Consider the following 21,775-nt stretch of genomic DNA (forward strand, 5'->3'; position numbering starts at 1 on the left):
AAGGCTTTTTAAAATGAGACATAAAACATAAAAGCATCAAGGAAAAGATTGATGAATGGCCTCATAAAAATTTAAAACTTCTGTAAGGTAAAAGATGTTGAAAACAATGTTTAAAGACAAGCCACAGAAATGGGTGAAAATATTTGCTACCTATATAAAAAAGACTATCCAGAATATCTAAGAAGGCCTACACATAAGTAGAAACAGGCTAAAGGCATGAGGAAATAAAAATGGCCAGTAAGCGTCGAACATAAATTCCACGGGGGCAGCAATTCGTGTTTGCTCACTGTTGTCCAGTATCTAGAGCAGAACCTCGATGTTTATTTAATGTGAAGTAAATGTGAAAACATGCTCATTCTAATTTTCAATCATGAAAAGGCAATTTTGAATGGAGACATATCTTATCCATTGGATTGGAAGAAACTTAAAGTATTGGTTAGGATGTGGGGAGATGTACATATATGTGTGGTGCTGGAAGTATAATATTACATCTTCTTGAAGGGCAATTTGTGAGTATCTACCAAGTACAAGAATACATGTAACTTTTGACTTAGCAATGCCTACCTTGGGACATTACTGAGCCCATGTGTGCGTTCAAGGGTACCACACAGCACTGTTTGAAATAACTGAAAGTTATAGAGACCGAAACACTCACTAATATAGAAATGATTAAATCAACTATAGTACAATCAAACCAGGACTAGTATGGAGCAGTTTAAAACAATGAGGTATAGGGGGAGGGTATAGATCAGGGTAGAGCACATGCAGAAGGTCCAGGGTTCAATCCCCAGGACCTCCATTAAATACATAAATAAATAAACCGAATCATTCCTCCCCCAAAAAATTTAAAAAGAGACAAAGAAAAATAGCATTGATAAAAAAAAAATCTAAAAAAAAAATGAAGTATGCCCACAGGTACCAACCCCCAACACACACAAGTGGAAAAAGGCAAGTGGCACAATACTTAGAAAGCAATTCTGTGCACGTGTTCCCTATATAAACGCATAGAAAGAAGTCTGGATATGAATTTTTTCCTTCACATATATTCTGGAATCTTCCTATGTCAAAACAAAAATCTACCTCATTCTTTTACAAAGGTTGTACAATGTTCCATTGACTGGGTATTGCACAACTGAATCAATTCCCTGTTGATACATGTATGGTTCATCCTGAACAGCTTTATTGAGCTATAATTCACATACTACACAATTCACCACTTAAAGTGTATAATTCAATGGTTTTGGTATATTACATTATTCATTTTTAAAGATTGTGATAAAACATACAACATAAAATTTGTCATTTTAACCATTTTAAGTATACAATTCAACAGCATTAGTTAGATGACTATCATTTTTGAGTTTTGCTATTATAAATAAATGCCGTCAATCTACACCCTCATAAACACTTTGTGCAAATGTGTTTCTCCATAGGATAGAAAGCTCTCATCTGCTGAAGGCCAGTGATAAAGGGTGATAAGGAGAAATCTGGATGGGTCTTTTCTAAGATTACTACATTATTATTAAACATGATTTTAAACCTCTTAAAGAGATACGAGATTTTTCCAAAGCAAATGCAAAAGTGGAAAAAGGAAAACTCGTTTTCCTATGTTCACTCAAATACATAAATACAAGCCAATCAAAGCAAGAATGATCTGTCATCCAGCATCTGAGCCTGCATATGCTCGATTCCAACAGAATCAGTCACCTGGTATCTGACAACTTACCCTGAGTCTTTTTTTGTCAAACATACCGCAAGCAATTGGACCCTACGTAGAGACATGGACTTAGTATTAGATCTGCTTTCCCAACCTAAAATTCACAGTCTAATTAGAGCGTGATCTTTGGCAATTCACTTAACCCAATGGTCTCATATTCCCCTTCTGTAAAATGGAGGGTCCAGTCCAGAGGCTATAACTTGTATGGCCCAGGTCACAAGGTGTGCTGGCAGGAATGAGGTCAGCCTAAACCTGCAGGTGTGCCCAGAGCCAAGCTCTACAAACTGGAAGCTCTGGTCTGAATGTGCCAGCCACTTGTTTTGTGGCCCTGGGCAAGTCACTTAACCGCTGGCAAGTTCAGTCTCTAAAGCTGTCAACTGACATTTACCTTCTAGGCTGTTGTGAAGATTCAATGAGATTAAGGCACAAACACCTCCTTCTCTTGTGCTTGACACCAAAGATGCCCTCAGTACATGGTAGCGGTAGCTTCAAGTGTTTTAAACATGTGTCAGTGCCATGATTCCAAGTTGCCAGTTAATACAACGGCAATGGCAGCATCTACTTCTATAGTATCTATTATGTGCCAATCACATTCTGAGCACTTAATATCTATTAACTTGTTAGCCCTCTCAACAACCCATGAGGTAGATGGTATTATTTCCATTTTACAAAATAAATAGGCACAGAGGGTAAGAAAGACTTGTTCAAGGTCACAATTACTGAAGAGCATAACCAGGATTTGAACCCAGGAGACCTGTATTCTACAGGGTCTGTGTTCTTAACCACTATTAACCTGTCTTCTTATTTACAAATATCTGTGTATTTATAGTGTGGATATAAATATGGAATTTCCCCCTATTCTGATAGCTCCCCACTTTCAATATCTGATACTGACATCCTTTTCTTACCAAGATTTAAAAAATTAAGATTACTTTGATAGAACACTCAAATGTCACCCTACTACCTAATTTAAAAGCCTGTTTTTAAAAAATGACTGCCAAGTGAGAACTTGCTTTAAAGGCAGCTATAAAAGGAGTGAGTGCAGGAGAGGACAGTGTTAAAATTCTCATTGGTTACTGATGACCTCTAAGATCACACTATGATTCCTATGAGGCTAAGACGTTTTGGAGCTCAAATGCTTGGAGATGTGGTGTCTCATACTGGGCATACTCTACTCCATTAGCTTACTCTATTTCCCTGGAGTTTCAAAATTGGGAACAGTTTCTCACTAGACCACATGTACCTTTAACACCAGCTTATATATGTCCCTTAGAGGAAATACTGTTTGAACTGCTCACGGAGCAAGCCTCCTTGTTTGGCAGCCAGAGATTCTGTTAATTTACCCAACAGAAAAGGTTATTTTTGTTTTCCTTTCTTAATTCCCTCCTATCTCCATCTCTAGCACACAGGGAACAGCTTTCCCCCTCTAGCAAGTGGGACCCTAGTGGTGAGGAATGACACAATTACTTGTCTGACCCAAACATCTGGTTCCCAGGATGCATGAGAGGAGCTGAGGCTGGCTGGGGCATTTTAAGCATCCCTATGCCACACCAGCATCTTCTCCTCCCGATGCTGAGTGGACTCTGTCCTGCCTTGGGGACTTGACGTCTTATGCACAGTCTCCCCCCAGGGGTCCTACAGCCATAGCATCTAAGGTGCCTCAGTCTGTGCACACAGGAAAAATCCAGAGCTCCTGATGGCCAGATTCTGCCCTCTTTCACCTAGTCTATCAATGGAGTCCGCGTAAGTCTAAATCCCCGGATGTACTCCTGGGCCCAGGCAAATCAGTAGAAGTGGTTAAGCATTTTGAGGTATTTAGAGAGACTATGTCTGCCCAGAGTAGAGCAAGGATGTGAGTGTGTGAAGGCTCTAGAGTGAAATCTTTTGCCTGACCCAACACATAGGTCCATCAACCAAGACATTCTTATACACACAAGCTCCTAGCATTTGATCAATTTATTGGCTTGATATACAGAATATAGTCAATATTTCCTAACAGATACAATGTTGCTTTGATCAGCCTTTGTAAACCATCACATACATATGTCCCATGAGAACACAACATTCTGAAGGGGAGGAACTGATACCCCTTGGCACCCACCAGATTGTCTGGCAAACTGCCTTGCTTCTGGCACTTCCTCAGTCTATACTTGCAACGGTTCCATAATCAATATCCACCCCAGGGACATGGAACTTTTATTCCAACAAAATTGTATGTGAAAATCCAATGGTAAGAAATCAAAGTGGAGCTCCTCTGGTATCAGGAAGGGAACCCAAGGTGTTGTCTGTCTCCTTACCCACTGAGATCTCCCAAGTCACTGTGACAGAAGCTTCTAGGTTTTCAAGACCATTTGGAAAGTGGAAGAACCATAACTTTGACTCCTGGGTTTGAGTTCCCAGCTGTGCCCCTTAACAGCTAAGATGCCTTGGGCAAGTCACCTTTTCCCCAAGCCTCAGTTCCCCATCTGTAAAACAGAGATAATACCACTGAATTCCCAGATTGCTGTCAGGCTTTAAAATAATGCCCAGTATATAGTCAGCATTCAATAAAGTGTACAACTTTATTACTAATGCTCAAACACCCCTTTTTATTCCTTTTGAAACATGCTTTCCCAAGGACAGAGGACAGAATGTCCTATGGAATCATAGTTCCCTGGGGGCTACAAATAGTGCAACTTTAGTGAAGAGTTACGTGAGTCAAAATATTTTCCCTATTTGTCACTGTCCTTTGAACAATCTGTTCCTGTCCCCAAAAACCAAACACTATCATGACAAAATCCTTCTGAAACTTTTTTATTTTCCAGGAAGCACACACTAAGATACCCTAGATGCTAAGAAACATTCGAAATCACCATCAACTCTTTATTCTTGGCGGTGTACAAGGCAGTCCCAGCTCCTCAGCACTCAGTGCCCCAGCTGCTGCCGGCAGCAACCTCACCCTTTGCCCCTTACGCTCCTGTCTGTTTCCCCACTCACGTTACTGGGAATTCCTACCCCTCACCTGCCTGCCTGCCAACAGTCAAAGCTTTGTTCAATCATCAGCTTCCCCGATAAGACTTTCTCGACTTTCCCAAGAACCCTGGAGGCCAGGCCTTTGAACATTCACAGCCATATTACAGTGCTTTTCCCGTTAAGGTGACTGGGTGTAAAGCCCCAGCCCTTGTTCCTAAAGGAAAGGTCCAGGTCTTGTTCTTCGTATCCTCCTGCCTAGGTTCTGGTAGCTAACAGGAGTGTTAAGAAACAGCTGTTGAATGAATACAAAAATGAATTCCTGGAAGATGCATTTGGGTTGGTAACCCCAGTCTTTCAGTTACCAAGATATAATTTTGGATCATCAGTTTCTTCAGCTAGGAAATCTATTTGTTCTCAGCTCTAAAATGGGAAAGTAAATGACCTATCAGAGTTTTTCTATAGCTTAAATGAGGAAAATGTGTCAAGGGCCATAAAGCAGGATGCCAGGCACATTACCGGCACTTGGTAAACAGCAGCTACACTTCTTTCATTTTCCCACACTTGCTGCTCCCATTCAATATAGCTTACCTAGAAAATGAGACCAAGATGAAGCCCCCTCTCAGTGCTGCTACAAACTACCTGAAAAATTCAAATGCTTGTACAGTTGGCCCTTAAACAATTGGGGGGGGGGGCGGTCAGGGGTGTTAACCCCTGAAATCAAATTTACTTGATCCCCTTCCTCCTGCAGTTCCTCCATATATGTGGTTCCACATCAGAGGATTCAGCCAACTGCCAATCATTTAGCACTGTAGTGTTTACTACAGAAAAAATCCACTGTTGTTGTTCAAGGGTCAAATGTATTCGTAACAACAATATTCCAATATTATTTAAAAATAGAAAGTATCTGTTCCTATCTTGTGCACTGTCGGCAGGGATGTTAATCGGAACAGCCACTATTAAAAACAGTATGGAGGGTCCTCAAAAAAAATTAAAACTAGATTCTGCATATGAGTGATCTCATACGGTATTTTTCTTTCTCCTTCTGGCTTACTTCACTTTGAGTGACATTCTCCGGGAACATCCATGTTGCTGCAAATGGCGGTATGTTGTCAGTTTTCATGGCTGAATAGTATTCCATTGTATAAATATACCACATCTTCTTTATCCAGTAATCTGTTGATGGACATTTAGGCTGTTTCCATGTCTTGGCTATAACTACCGTATGATCCTGCAATCCCACTGCTGGGTATATACCTAAAGGAAATGAAATCAGTATCTCCAAGAGAGATTTCCACCCCCATGTTCACTGCAGCATTATTTACAACAGCCAAAATAGAGAAACAACCTAAGTGTTCACAGATGGATGAATGGATAAAGAAAATGTGACATGTACATATAATGGAATATTATTCAGCTCTAAAAAAGAAGGAAATTCTGCCATTTGTGACAGCATGGATGAAATGAGGACATTATGCTAGCTGAACTAAGATAGGGCTATGATCTCACTGATATGTGGAATATAAAAGAACTCAACTCATAGAAAACAGAGTGGATTGGCAGTCACCAGGGGCTGGAGATTGGAGGAAATAGGGAGATGTTGATCAAGGGGTACAAACTTTCAGTTAGAAGATCTGAGGATTAATACACAGTGTGATGACTACAGCATATAGTGTGATGACTATATTATATAGTATTAACAATACTCTATTGTACAAAGTTGCTGAAAGAGTAAATATTCTTACTACCACCACCACAACAAAATACTAATTATGTGAGAAGGCTGTGTTAACTAACCTTACGTGGTAATCATTTTACAATGCGGGTTTATCAACTCATGTCATGCACTTTAAACGTACACAATGTTATTGCCAGTTATGTCTCAATACAGTTGGAAAAAAACTAAGTATTGTTCCTAGGTGCTCTGACATTTCTCTATGAATTCCAGATTTAATTAATATTTATCAATTTCTGTATAAGTCTGGCATAACCAGAATTTGTCTCCAAAATGGCTGATTAAAAAAATCATTTCTTTTTGTGTTATCTGTGCTCTGTGAGGGCAACAAGAAAAGACACTAAGTGCAAAGTACCATTGAAATGTTTCTAGTAAGCTGTGGGGTAAAAATAAACGATCTTCAGTGTTTAGGTGAACAATCTGATCCAATTATGGTATTTAAATCAGAGCCCTTCTCACTGATTGTTTTTAGGAACTGTTATTTTTACGTATTTAATACTACATTTTGTGAGTGCTCTGGTTTACTCATCCTGGTGTGTTTGTATTTTCTATTTTCTTGTTCCAGAAATGGCTGACCCACCTATTTCTTAAAGGGAGTCTTTATTGTAATGCAAAATCAACTGCAAAATTATCAGGAATTTTCCAATCAAGAAAACAAATTTGTCACTTTCCCATCAGGCGAGAATCTGTAGGAAGATTATGACTCCCTTTGGATGAAGCAAGAGGTCCAGCACAACGTGTGCAAGGTCTTCTATGACCTGTCCACCTTGTCTCCTCTCCCCCTCCATGCTCTCCTCTCCAGCCACACTCAACCTCTTGTGCTCCTAAGGGTCCATCTGCTCCTTCACCACCAGGCCTTTGAACATGCTATTTATTGCCTTGCCTTCCCCCTTTCACCTGGCTGATTCCATCCTTCAGGTGCCCCACCATATCCTCCTCCCCCAGGGCGAATCCCATCTGCATTTGTTGGATGTTTCTTCCCTCCCACTCACTCATTAGATCATCAACCCCATCAGAGAATGGACCATGTCTAACTTCTTTTCCTTTGTATTTTTATGCTAGCACACGCCACTAACTATTTTAGGCATGTAATACATGTTTGCTAAATACATTGAATGAATTTGTCTAGAGGAAAATAGGATTTAACTGACTCTACTTTGGGACACTTGACTTTACAGCTCTCTCTTCACTTACAGCTGCATCCGACATGGTTAACTTCCGAGAGGAAAGAGGAGTTTTACTCCCTTCCCTGCTTATCTCTGGGAACATCTGCACTCATCGTGATGAACCTTCAGCAAAATGAACACTAAGCTCCTTCCAAGTTCACGAATTAAGGAGGCTATTATGTATCCACAATACAGTGGGTCAGTATGTACCAAGCCAAAAGCATTGTTTAAAGTAAACAAAGAGATTCACGACAGGCACCTGGTGTGTTGTGGGTCTGCACCCTGGCTGGCCATGACAGTCATGTGACCAGCTCCCTTGAAGAGCTCTGGACTTCCAGTACTTGAGTGGGCTTCCACGTGTAGAGGTACAGTTCACAACTGGAGGAAAACATGCATCTGTAGGATCCTCACGGAAGAACAGAGTGCCTATGCTCTTCTCATCTTTGCCTACATGTCATTATTCTGCTGTGCCTGCACTGTGTCCTTTGCTTAGTAAATCTTAGCTACAAGTATAACTTTGTTGAGTCATGAGTCTTTCCAGCGAATGACGGGTCATGGGACCCCAAAGCAGCCTCCTTCTTGATCTGCTGCCCTTCCTTGATGTCTGTGACACTGCTCTTCATCCTCCTCCTACCTCATGGCTGATTTTTTTTTCCCCCATCTCCTTTGCTGGCTTCTACCTCCATCAGACTCTAAATGTTCTAATATCCTATTGCTCTATTCTGACCTTCTTTTATTTTCCTTCTCTTGTTAGATTATTTTATTAGACCCATGGATTTCAATACCATCCATACAGATGACTCTCAAGTTTTTTTCTACAGCCAAAATGTTCCCCCAAACTCCACCTATACACCTAGCTGTCTACTGGCCATTCCCACTGGATGTCTCCTAAGGATTTCAAACTTACAAAAAAAATCGTCTAAATTAGAGCTTTTTAAAAAAAATTTTATAGTTAATATTTATAGGTGCATACTTTCACGCTCACATGTTTAAGTATTGTATATATTAACAAATTGCAGAATACATCATTATTCTTAGAATCATTAAAAGACACCTTAAAATCTTATGTAATATGATAGTAAATCACTGACGACTTTTCAACAGCAGCAACAAAAAAAATAGTGAAGATTTAGAAATAAGTGGTAGTCACTTAGGTGTTTTTAATTTGCTTTAACATTTTAGATTTGAAGCCACAATATCCACAGCACACAGCAATCCTGCTACCATATATTCAGTGAGAGGAAAGCACGGAAATGCCGAGTTGGGGTAGGTACAGATACTCAAGTCACTGCTGATGGAAGACTTCAAAATACACTGAAAACTTTGAGAAAACGTCATGACTGGGCACGTTGGAACTGAGCACTTGTGCAGGATGTCAGCAGATCTCAGGAAACTGGGTGCAAAGATAGTTCTTAGGCTTCGGGTTTGTAGTCCTGATACCCTTCCTCAGAAGGCATTTCATAAGCCTCACTGTCAGGCTCCACGGGCAAGTCTTCCAGAATCCTTCCTGGGGGGCTCCTCCTTCACTCCTGCTCAACTGATCCTTTTTGCCAAAGCCAGTGGCGGCTACAATGCTCCCTGCTCCTTCCACTGTCTTCTGTGCTACTGCTGTCACCCCTGTCACCACTGCCTCTCCAACACTGGTCACTTGCTCTTTGGTCTCCTCAACCACTGTTGTCACACTGTGAACCACACCTTCCCTGGTTTTGGAGCCTACATAGAGAACACCCTCTTTTGTCTTTCCTGCTGCTTCTGCCACACCCTGTTTGGTTTTTTCAGCAGCAGTCACGACTCCTTTGGCCTTTGAAAGTCCTTCCATGAACACATCCATGGCTAATGAATTCCTTTACACCACCCTCACCCCACATCTCTGCACTCGGTCGCTCGCCCTCTCTCCCGTGTCCCCTTCTTGTCGTGGTCCTTCTCCTCGAGCTCTTAATTCCAACCCAAACCTGTCCTCTTCCAGTTGTTTTCCATCTTAGCAAATAATACCTCATACACTCAGCTGCCCAAGCTGAAACCCTGAAGTCATCCTGGGCTTTTTATTTTTCCCTGATCTCTGCTCACCTCCCTTCCAATCCATGAGCAAGTATTGTTGGTTTTATCTCCGAAACAAATCTCTAATCCCTCCACTTCTCTCCATTTCTAACACAGCATCTTAATCCAAATCGCCATCATTAACAGGTGCCTGGATTATTACAAATGGATCTTCCTTCCAGCTTCTATACTCGCCCCTTTCTAATTACTTCTCCATTCAGCAAAGCAAAGTTATAATTTTTCAAACCTACATCAGATCACATCAGTCTGATCAAAACCCTTCATTGGTTTCCCATTATTCTCAGAACAGAATTCAGATTCTCCATATTTGAATCAGTGTACAAGGCACTCTATGAACTGTCCCCTGCACACCTTCCCAGCTTCACCCAGTACCACTCCGCCTGCTCGCTATGCGGCAGCTCCACTAGCCTTGTTTCTGTTCTGGGAATACAGCAGGACCCCTTCCACCGCAAGGCCTCTGCACGCTCTGGCCACCTCTACACTTCGAACTGGTGTGTGAGTATGAAGACATGTTTTGTACATTTAGAAGTACATGTTCTTCCTCATTCATTGCTAGTGGGAGTGTAAAATAGTGCAACCACTTTGGAAAATTTTGATTCCTTGGAATATTAAACACAGAGTTACTGTGTGACCCAGTAATTCTATCCTTGGGTATATACCCCAGAGAACTAAAAATAGGTTGACACAAAAACTTAACACAAAAGTTCACAGCATTATTCATTCTAGCCCAAAAGTGGAAAACAACTCAAATGTCAATTGATGCATGGGTAAAAATAAAATGTGGCATATTCACACAATAGAATATCATTTGGCCAAAAAGGGGAAAGTAGTACTGGTCAGGCTACAACACTGACGAAGCCTGAAAACATCATGCTAAGTGAAAGAAGCCTGTCATGAAATACCATGTACTGTATGCCTCCATTTACATGAAATGTCCAGAACAGGCAAATATATAGAGACAGAAAGTGGATTAGTGACTGCCTAGGGCTGGGGAGGTTTGGGGAGGAAATGGGAGTGACTGTGAATGGCATGGGGTTTCTTTGCGGGGTGATGAATCTGTTCTCAGATGGACTGTGGTGATGGGTGCACAACTCTGACCATCCTCAAGACCCCGAACTGTACATGTTAAATGGAAGAACTGTATGGCATGTGAATTATCTTTCAATACAGCTGTTAAAAAATTACCTAACTAGGGAGGGGAAATGGACAGTTAGAAGTATTTAGTAAGTATAGAGTTTCAATTTTGCAAGATAAAAAGAGTTTTGGAGATAGATGGTATTGATGGTGGCACAGTTATGAGAATGTACTTAATAACACTGAACTGTATGCTTAAAAGTGGTAAATGTGGTAAATTGTGTGATGTGTATTTTACCATAAAAATAATTTTTCAAAATTAAAAAAAATTTGTTCTTAAAACTCAGGTCACCAAGCCCAACTAAATGTTAAGGCTAGAATGTGGTACTTCCCAATTTATCTTTCTTTGTTTTTTCAGAAATAGAAAGGAACCTACCAGTAACAAATGATAAACCCACTAGGCTTATCTCTAGTACGGTAAGATCTCAGTCTCTAAGAGGAACAGAAGAAAATGAAACGTGATCCTCAGCTGAGCAACCTTCATCTGAAATTTAACTCCATGTGCATTTGGTTGTATTACTAAGGTATAAATAAATCTAATTTTAAAATAATGGGAAAATGCCCATGGAATTGCTTCATGTTAAAATAATCTGCTCCCCACATGTCTCCAGTTGCCTGCACTTTCACAGGAGTGAATAGCCCCCTTTAAAAGAATTTTAATGGATGGGCTTGACTGAGTTACTAACAACGGGCAAAGAAATCAATATTGAACAGGGACTAAAAGTCAAAGTTAAGATATCTTCAACAGTCTGCCTGTGTATTTCCAAAACCTCTGCATCTTAAATCTGTAAAGCATTCCTGAGCATGCAGGGGAAAAAAGACCCTAAAATGGAGGGATTGCAATTATCTGCTTAACGCTTCCTTTTTTTGGGGGGGGGGGGAGGTGGTGGAAAGGCTTCATCCATGATCCGTTTCTCTTTTTTACATTCTCCAAATAGACACCCGAATTATTTTTGCACTGTTCAAATAAAACCAGGGATATTTACTTAAAATTCTTAATGGAGAGGGTCTGGGTGTGTGTGTATCTCCTCTGTTTACACTCCCTTCTCTTAATACAGGTTTGGTTAGTGTTTGGAGGGCTGGGGGGAGGGGGGACAGAACCCCTTTAGGTTTGTCAGTGAATAATTGAGTTGTGCCCTTTACTGCAAAGGACACTACCTTCCCTGCCGCTGCCTCCTATAACTCCAGTGACTTCTGTGAGCTGTGTTGTAATGAGGTCCTCCAATTCTACCTCTCCCAGTATCATATTACTTACCATAAAATAGTTTAAGCCAAAAAAGGTTACACTGAGAGAAAATGACTTCATTTTCCTGAGAGACTCAAGTAGTTACTATACACAATATATGTAACTATATAAAGTTGCATATATAAAGTTACATATAGTAGGTATAACTATATAAATGCATATTAAAAGTATATAAAAATATCCATCCTATATACTTATATAATAATAATACTACATACTATATTGTATAAAAGTGAATTTACATTAATGTTTCCTTTACTACACATGGAAAACTCTTTGGCTGTGCCCTCCAAGTGCCTGTCACACTTAATCAGCACAGATTAGGGCTTAGGATACAAAGATGAACAAAGCCTGTTCCCTGCCCTCTTGGTGCAACATAGACAGAGCTCCCGGAAGATGCTCAGGAAGATGAGCACAAGGAGACTAACTCTGTCCAGGCAAGCAGGAAAAAGGCATCCAGGAGGAGGTGACATTTTGAACTAAGCTTCAATTAACTGACTATATGATCAAGTAGTCTCTGACGTCCATTCCTGCTCTAAAACTGTAACCTTGTGCTAAACTTCACCTGTGTTCTTAATACACCCGTGCACTTTGTTGGAAAGGAGGCTGAGTTCTGTATTTGGCCAATTGTCAGTTGACTTCAGTTGTACTCCTTAAGAATGGTTCTAGTTTCCTCAGAGATTCCTATCAGAGAAATGTCAAAAACTGAGTAAGCAGCTAATGGAGAGCTCTCTATTTATACAAATAGAAGGTTTCTTTTCTTCTCCTCAACTCTCTGACAGTGCTTATGTGTTTGAAGGGTTTCCCCTGTCGTTAATGCCTTTACACCCCACCATTGAGGCTGTTATCTTCAGCTCTGGGGAAGTTCCGGATAAGTCGTGGGAGCCAGTTTGAAGGCAACTTGTTTGAAGTTGGCAGCATTTCTGTGATGCCCTGGAGACTAAACCTCTAGTTGGGCTTGGCGACACTATGTACTTGGAGGGTCATAGACCAGAAAGTCTTCACTTTCAAAACATCTGACATGCAGCAATCCTTGCAAAACAGATGAGAAAACATCTTTCATGTGCAACTTATGTCTGTTTTATTTGAATACAAACTCAAGTTAGGATTTCTTAACCCCTCAGCAAACCACTGTCCTCTATAACATTGAATTGCTATGAAGTTCAGAAGAACACCAATTGTTTTAAGTCACTAGATAGGAAGCTCTGATTTAATCTCCTTCCCCCTAATCCAAATGCATGTAGGTATTTGACATAATCTTGGAAATTTTTTCACTTTAAGATTCTTCTTATCTTACTTTCTTATTTTGTACTCTTAGAGAAAGAGGTGTTCTAAATGTACAAACTAAAAGAAACAGAGCTAATGACTGTTATCTTTCAGTCTGGATCCTGCTGTCACCATGGTGTTGCCTCCAGACACACATGTTTATTGATCAAGAACAGAAACCAAACACTTTTTGGATTCTGGCTACATCAATTTGAACTGAGTCTTTATCAGCTCTCTACATCTGTGATTTTAGGTGAATAGCTCCTAACCCTCTCTGTGGATGCCTGTTTTTTCATGTCCAGTATTTTGCAACTCATCCTTTACCATACAGGCATAAATTCATAGAAAGTAACATATTTACACACATAAGTTCAAAAAGACTGACATAAGGTTTGAACTTTATATAAAGGAGAAATAAAAGGAAAGCAACTTAAAATATAGCATCAGTACATAAATCTTGGGCACTGTCTACTGAAAGACACAGTGATAAAGTCAGATGCTTGTGTCATTTCTTGAGATTGATGGTGAAGGCATTTATTACAAACGCAGACTGATTCAGCTGCGTGATTACTGGTGTCAAGATTTCATGAATGTGAAATCTCTCTGAACCAAGTTCAGAGAGAAACAAAATTGAATTTTCCCTCAATTTACCTATAGTTATATTCCTGGAAAGTTCAGTACATATTAAAATTATGGGAAAAAGTATTTTGTGTTTGTACATAAAATGGAATTTGGTTTTAGGCTCAGATCACTGTAGACTGGTCTGTCATCTATAGAGGGCATGAGACAATGTAGGGGACGATTTTTCACTACGCATGACTATGCCATGCACTGCTAACAAAATCATGAGGATGTGTCAGTGAGGTCCCCTCTCCAAAGACTTCTGAGATATGGCCTAAACCTCTCAATTTCCAAAATTCCCCCTAGGGGGCGGTACTGCTCTTAATGAAAACCACTGTTCTCAGGAGATGGCATTTTGGTGGGTGGGTGTCCTGTATGGGTGTGAATCAGAATCTCAGCCTTCTCCTTTTGCCTCAAAAATCAAACAGTTTTGGTATATGGAAGAAAAAATTAAATTTACACCAAAATTTGGAATTCACACTGCTTTGGATGAAACTGTAAATACCGAAAGGGGGTGGGGGTTAAGGAATTCCGTAGATCACACAGCATATAAAAGACATTTACTACAGACCTTTTCTTGGATGATAGAGGAAAAGCTTGTCAATTTTCAGAATTTCAGGCATCAGGGGCAAGAGGAGGGCAGGGTGTGTGGGGGAGGGAAAAGGGACAAGATCAGAAAAAAGGTAACTTGGAGAATCTTCTCTTTATTGCAGAGAGGTTTAAGGGTTCACTATTTGGCACAAGACAGACTTTGGTTCCAATCACCCCTCCATCATTTACTAGCTAATTCAATCTCAATTCTCCACATGTAAATTAAGGGTAATAATGGCATTTCATACCATTGTGAGAGTGATTAAGTGTAGTATATATGTGAAGAGTCAGGACAATAGAAAAATTCACTTAAAAATACTAAGACAGCCAACATTAAGTTTCAAATGCCCCTAGAATATTGGTGTTTAGATACATTTGAAATTTGGGGACAAAAATGGTTACTAGATACAAGAAACAAAGTAAGATTCTGTGTTACTTTTTGGATATTCCGTCTCAATTTCTTCTTTTAAAATATACTACAAGTATGGTGGAAATCTAAATCATCTCCTTGTAAGAAAAAAAAAAAGGCAGTGTCTTTAAGAAGCTGTGGATGTTTACAAAACAAGGCTGATAACAGTAAGACATTTCAGAAAAGGACTTTATATTTCAAGGTAAAGAAGAGGGGAAGTGCTTGCTAACTGTTGGTGTTGCGATATCATGTACACATACACACTGTATGCGGAGAGAGCTGATGGCTACTCTGAAGCTTTATTAAGTTACACAGTCTCATATAGCAAAGAAGAATGACAAGGGAAATGGTTAACAGGCAGCGTCTGGCTCAAGGTCAGAAGACCCTTTATGTTTTGGTAAATCATGTTCGTGTTGGCACCAGCGAGCCTTACAACTTATCAGGGCGGAACATATGAGAAACGGCTGCTTCACAACATTCTTCCTGGACTCAGGCGGCTGTGCCTGTCTTAGGTTGCCCCCGTCTGGGGATCTTACCCGTCATTGGCTAACCAGCCTTCTCACCTCCTCTGAGTCTGCAGCTTTTTATAACTTGTTTACCATTCTGGCCCAAGGCTCGTTCCTTTGTTCCCACAGTCGGGGGCCTACACTAACCTAATGTGACTTTAAATCACAAACATGTATTACAGCTGAAATTCCTAGATTTTAGCGGTTTTCTTGCTGTTTAGTTCTCCATAGGTCAATATTTATATCACAAAAAGCATTTTATACAGAATCTTAAGCAAACTGGCTATATGATCATGCTTGAGCAACAGGGTGACAGAAAACCAAATGTTGTGGTAAAATCTTATATACAGTGTTCTTTTCTAAGAGTGCAAATCACCAGGCAAAATCTACCTAGTCAAGGGTAGTACAGAGAGAGATCTGTGTATGTGAACACAGTACATGCCTGTTTGGGGCAGGAATCTAAGCCAATTGTGGGGAGATTTTTGAGCATCTGAAATGTTATGAAGACTCCTGGCAGAGATTCAGTATCTGTTGAATGACTATGTGAAGGTGAGAATTCTTGGGGAAAATGCATGAGAAATATATTCTCCCTTGTACTTTAAACACAATAATGAAAAACTAATGCTACAGTAATCTTTCATTATTATTATAACACTTCAGATCTACTCTCTTAGCAAATTGTAATGTAAGCAATATTGTTAACTATAGGCACTATGCTGTACAGTAGACTTCTAGGACATATTCACCTTGTATGATCGAAACTTTGAAACTTTTTTTTTTTTTGAAACTTTGTACCCTTTGACAATTATTAAAGTAATCTTTCAAATCACTGGTCTATGCCTGATCTATGACTAGCAGATTTACAAGAGTTGTTTTTTTCTTAGCATATGTTTCTTACGAGATTATAAATCAATATACTCTGTTTGGAAGGCAATTTGGTTACATGTATCAAATATGTAAAGCTTCTTAAGACACAGTAATTTCCTTTTTAGAAATGTGTCCCTAATAGCAGGTAACGTACCCCCTAACAACAGAACTTCTGTAGTACTTACTATGTGCTAGGAATTATTCTAACAACCCAGGGTCACTCTGCTACAAAGTAGAGGATCTAGAATTTAAACTTGAGCACTTGCTTTCAAAGCCCATGCTCTGACAATGTTTGCTGCTTTAGCTATAAAGATGTTCACTATGGTATTTTTTCTAACAGGAAAAGTTTAGAAACAAAACTTAAATGTCAGTGGGGTGTAAGTTAAATAAACAATAGTATATCCATTGATAGGACACAAAGCAGGCATAAAAATATCAAGTGTTAGAAATAACATGTTTGCATGGACAAATAAGATATCTGGCTCAATGGGAGGGAGGAAAGACACAAAGCAGTACATAGTCTTTTTGTTTGTTTGGGGGGGTAATTAGGTTTATTTATTTTTTAAATGGAGGTGCTGGGGATTGAACCTAGGACCTCATGCATGTCAAGCAGTGCACTGTACCACTGAGCTATATACCCTCCCCCCAGAACATACAGTCTTTCAAGTCTACTTAATTTTTTCTTTGGATGGTGAGATTTTAATTTTCTTCTTGGTGCTTTGTTGTGTCTTCCAAATTTTCTACATTCCTTTGTACTCAGAAAAAAATACTGCTAACAACAAATTTCTGTCTGGATCAGCACAGCTCAACCTGCAAGTCATATACGTAATTTAAAATGTTTTAGTAACCACAACCACATTAACAAAAGTAAAAAGAAACAGGTGAATTTTAAAATATTTCTTAAAAATTTTTTTAAAGTATAGTTGATTTACAATGTTGTGTTAGTTTCAGGTGTACAGCATGATTCAGTTATATATATATCCAAAATATTTCTTAATTAGCTTGTGTATCTGAAATATTACCATTTCACCATGGAATCAATATAAACATATTAATGGACTGCTTTACTTTTTTGTATTAAATCTTCAAAGTCACTTTTAGCACAGCTTAATTTCAACTGCTCGATAGCCAAGTGGCTACTGACTACTGTGTTGAACAGCACAGCTATAGACTCTTGGTAGAAGCTATACTTTCAGATCAAGTGTGCCCAAAACATGACTCTGAAACTCTCCACTAACCTCAATCTCCATGTAGCCATCCATATCTGTGTCAAGCTGCTTCTTTAATGAGGAAAAGATGTGCTTGAGAGAGATGCGAATTTGGGTTTGAATCCTCCCTCTAACACTTATCAGCTGTGCGACGTCCAGCAATTTAATTAACTTCTCTGTGCTTCATTTGACTTGCTCTGTAAATGAGGCTACTGCCTACTTTGAGTTGTTGAGATTGAAACAATGTAATCAAATACCCAATACATGGAAAGCAATTTGTAACAGAGATTTTATTATCTATCCCTTGGCCTTTGTAAACTTCCTTATTCAGATAAAGGTTAGATTTAGGAGGAAAGACAAGATTCTTAAAACAGACATGTGGGAAATCTCATTTAAAATAGTCCTAAAACTATTTTGGGGGACATGGAGAGAAGAGCTGGGGAAATCTACAATATATACACTTGTATTTTAAAGGGAGCTACTTGATGACAGGGCATAAATGAGGCACATTTTTGCTTGCTTCACATGGCTTTCCCTCAGCAAATGTCCAATCAATTAAACAAACAGAAATAAATTACTGAGGATGTCCCAGGAACATGTGAGACAAAGGGACTTAGGAGTTAAAAGAAAAAAAAAATGGAGGGAAGGAGGCCCTCCCTTAACCAAATGGAGGAATGGATCAATGAACATTGTACCTTTTCTGACATTTCTCAACTCAGCTGTCAGTTCTTATTTGAGTTGCTACTATTGCCCTTAGATGTCTGTACTCTGTCATTAGGTGGTGGGGTTTCCTCCAAAAGTCTCAAGTGAAATATGGTCAGTCAACTATGGCTGAATCTAGGTGAAAGGTATATATGTGCTCAACTTTTGTGTGGGTTTCAAACATTTGAAAATCAGAAACTGGAAACAAATCACCAGTTAAAATAGAAGGCCATTATCATGACATGTCTCAATGGCTTTTTAGCATCACTGTTTATAACAGAAACCATCAGAAACTATGCAGATGCCTCAAATAGGTGAACGACTAAGAAATTCACACGATCAAGAGGATAAGATGCTACATAGCAACCAAGTCTCATCTGCAGAATTTTCAATTCATGGAAATACATAATGAAATCATGTAAACTGGGGGGAAAAGTGGGACAGAATCCATGATTACAGCAATGAAAATAAATGTGATATGCATTTATAAAATTAAAAAGGTATTTGGTTAGGTAGGAATAGTATTTTCCCTTCTAGGTAGATTGCCCGTGCTCACACAACAGAGAGAGAAAGAGAAAGAGAGAGAGAAAGAGAGAGAGAGAAAGAAAAATAACACATACAGTGAATCTTGTTCGCCAAACATCAGAGGGCAGGACGGCCAGGGAAAACTATCTAGTGAAAAGAGTGCCAACAAGGGAGCACCATCTTCCAATGCTTGAGCCACCACGCAGGGATAGATTGGCACCTGACTTCCAGTTACTAGTGTGTAGTTCAACCAACAACTTGGACTCTAATAGCAGATTTGGGATTTTTCTTAATCAAGGTCAATTATTCAGAACACACACAAGACAAACATTTGACCACTATTGCCAGATTTTATTTTTTACGTGATAACTCCTCTATCCTTTAACCACAAGAGTGCATACAAGGTTAAAAAAAAAAATTAACCTGCTGGCTTCCATTATTATCAGACCATTACTGTGGTCTGATAGCATGCAGGAGAGATCAAAACAGCTGGTTGACATTAAGAAAGACAGCCCCCAATTTTCTTTCACAAGCCCTTTTTGCTTGAAAAAAAAATAAAAACTTAAAACCAAATCGTTTAGTCCTTAAAATGAACAACATTTGCATCATCTTGTGGTTTAAATGATGACTGAACAATAACTCAAGCTAGTTGTGCTCTGTATTTCCTTTACTAATATAATTAGTATTCTTAGATCTTTTTAATTGCTCTTCTCTAGCCCTAGGGAGAATGAAAAGGTTGAATATATATGCTGATTCAAGATATGATTTCTCATACATTCAGCCTCTGTAATTTTGGATTATACAGCAATACAGAGTAATTCTGGCACCAACTCTTTGGCAATGTTTGAAAACAAAGATACCATTACACACATAAGACCAGGATTTTTATGTTGCATTGCACATAAGTCAATTTATGTAATACTTCTTTAATACAAAAAAACATACCCTTAAATTTTGGGGGGAAATAATTACTTAAGAATATGATAATTAAGAGACTCCCAATTGTGTGAAAAGCTTAGAGCCAAAATCCAGGTGAGATTTGAACACACCTTAAAAGAATTGAGATCCAAATGGCATAAACTTGACAAAACTTATGATTTAAGCATTAAGGTATCTGGTAATCTCTTTGGAGACTACTAATATAATAAAAGATTAAGAAAGTAAAAATAACCGGTGAAATTATTTGCCTTGTCCCCAAATGTCTAACTCTTGAAGTAGAGCGATTTGAGTTCCAGTCCTGGTTCTAAAACTCACCATCTGGGTGATCTTGGGCAAAATACTTTATTTCTCTATGATTCAATTTCCCTATCTATTAAAATGAGAACACTTAATGTAATATATAGTTATATATTTATACTTAATATATTGTTTCTACATTAAAACAATAAGCAATTAAATGATGAGAGTGGAAGTGCTAGGAGCAGTACCATTCACTGCTATCATACACTTATTACCCAGCAATTACCTTATTCAAATAGGTAACTTTAAAAACAGCCTTGTGGGGAGGGTATAGCTCAGTGATAGAACAGGTGCTTAACATGCACAAGGCCTTGGGTTCAATCCCCAGTACCTCCATTAAACAAATAAACAAGCCTAATTACCTCCCCGAAATACAAGTAAAAATGTAGAAAGAACTAGCCTTTTTATCAGCACCCCAGCCACTTTTTTGCATAACTTTAAGTCATAGGGCTAATTATACATGACACTGAAATCTCACCAACAGAATTGCACTATTTTAGTTTAAAAGAGACTTGAAGAAAGGTTAACAGTCCAAATCATGTTTAAAGAAGCCAACAAAAAGGGAAACCTGAGACGGATAAACAGACTCTTTGGCAGAAGTTTATCTAGACAACTAAAAACTAAAATATACATCCCAGGAAACCAACATCTGCAAGATCCAAAAATACAGAACGCCATTAACGCAGAACACCCAACGACACCGAATGACAGCGGAGATGTTGAGCGAAATTCAGGTTTTCTACTACTTCCCTGACACAACACAACACACAAAAGCCAAAATCAGCTAACACTGCCAGGCACTGACGGATCTGCTTGGAGCCCTCTCAGTAGCTTCATAGAGAGGAGACTGGAAGCTAAGGCATATTTAATGAATTTAAATGAATTTAAAGCGAGGACTAGGGGCTTGGGAAAGTACACGAGCGGATCCTACCTTTCACAGATTTCCCGATACTGTGCAAGTGAGTGACAGAACTGTAGTTTTGGGCAACATTCTTCAGAAATGCTTCCATCTGTCCCTGGTGGTGGTAGATGAAGTCCAGCGCAGCTACCACAGGCAGCAGCAGCCCTAGCCATAGGCGGGCGCAGTCCATGTTCTAGAGATGAATAAAAACAATAATAAAGCTGAGAGCAGATAAGGGAAGGGGTAGGGTGGGTGTGGACGTTACTAGTTCCGGCTCAGCTCTCTAGTCTCAGGTCTCCTGACGCTAACCCTCCCTGGCTTCCTAAGGAGGTAAAAGTTGGAAGTAACACCTTAGGGAGTTAGCGCAACCGGAGCACGGGAGCCTCGGGTGCCCTCTATCCCGCCGCCCACCCTCTATTCCTCCCTCTTCTCTTCTCGGAGTCTCCGCCACCCTCTGCCACCGGGCAGCTGTGCAGCTGCGCCTGTCCCCACGCGCCCCCAGCCTCACCTCTGCCTAGGCGCCCACCGCCTCCCGGCGGCTGCAGCCCGGCGGGGGCCACATTATAGTCCAGCCAGGGGGCGGGCGCGCCCCGGTCTCGCCCTCGGCGCCTGACTGACGTCCCTCCGGCCCACTCAGGCGCCGCGCGGGTCCCTCCTGGGCGGGGCCGAGCCGGGCCGCCCGGGCGCCGCTGCCTCCTTTGCACCTGGGCGAACCCGTGCCCGCGCTGCGCTGGGTTCCCGGGTCGCCGGGGAGAGGTCTGGGAACCTAGTTGCCTTGCGTGGCCTTAGTTTTTGCTGGCTCCCCAGGTTGGAAGTGTCCTCATCTCGGCAACGGCTCCGGCCGCTGACGGGTTTCAGGAGGCTCCGCCAAGGGGGCATGAGACTCCCGCTGCTGCGAGTTTGGAGACGTTAAAGTCTCGGACGGCTTCTCGCGT

The 21,775-nt window shown here is 40.1% G+C and overlaps 1 protein-coding gene and 1 pseudogene across 1 annotated transcript in view; both read right to left on the bottom strand.

Annotated features, from left to right (window-relative positions):
• The window catches only part of CPM (carboxypeptidase M), a 67,285-nt gene extending 45,783 nt beyond the window's left edge, over window positions 1-21,502 (bottom strand). Inside the window, exons 1-2 of the mRNA XM_010970484.3 lie at window positions 21,349-21,502; window positions 20,871-21,033 (exon numbers count right to left, since the gene is read on the bottom strand). Of these exons, the coding sequence (XP_010968786.1) occupies window positions 20,871-21,030 (160 nt within the window). The 5' untranslated portion in view covers window positions 21,031-21,033; window positions 21,349-21,502. The remainder of the gene's footprint in view (window positions 1-20,870; window positions 21,034-21,348) is intronic.
• Window positions 5,515-20,835, bottom strand: LOC141579406 (alpha-synuclein pseudogene; annotated as a pseudogene).
• Window positions 21,503-21,775: the final 273 nt, after the last annotated feature.

Source organism: Camelus bactrianus, chromosome 12, assembly GCF_048773025.1.
Source record: "Camelus bactrianus isolate YW-2024 breed Bactrian camel chromosome 12, ASM4877302v1, whole genome shotgun sequence".
NCBI classification, from domain to species: Eukaryota; Metazoa; Chordata; class Mammalia; order Artiodactyla; family Camelidae; genus Camelus; species Camelus bactrianus.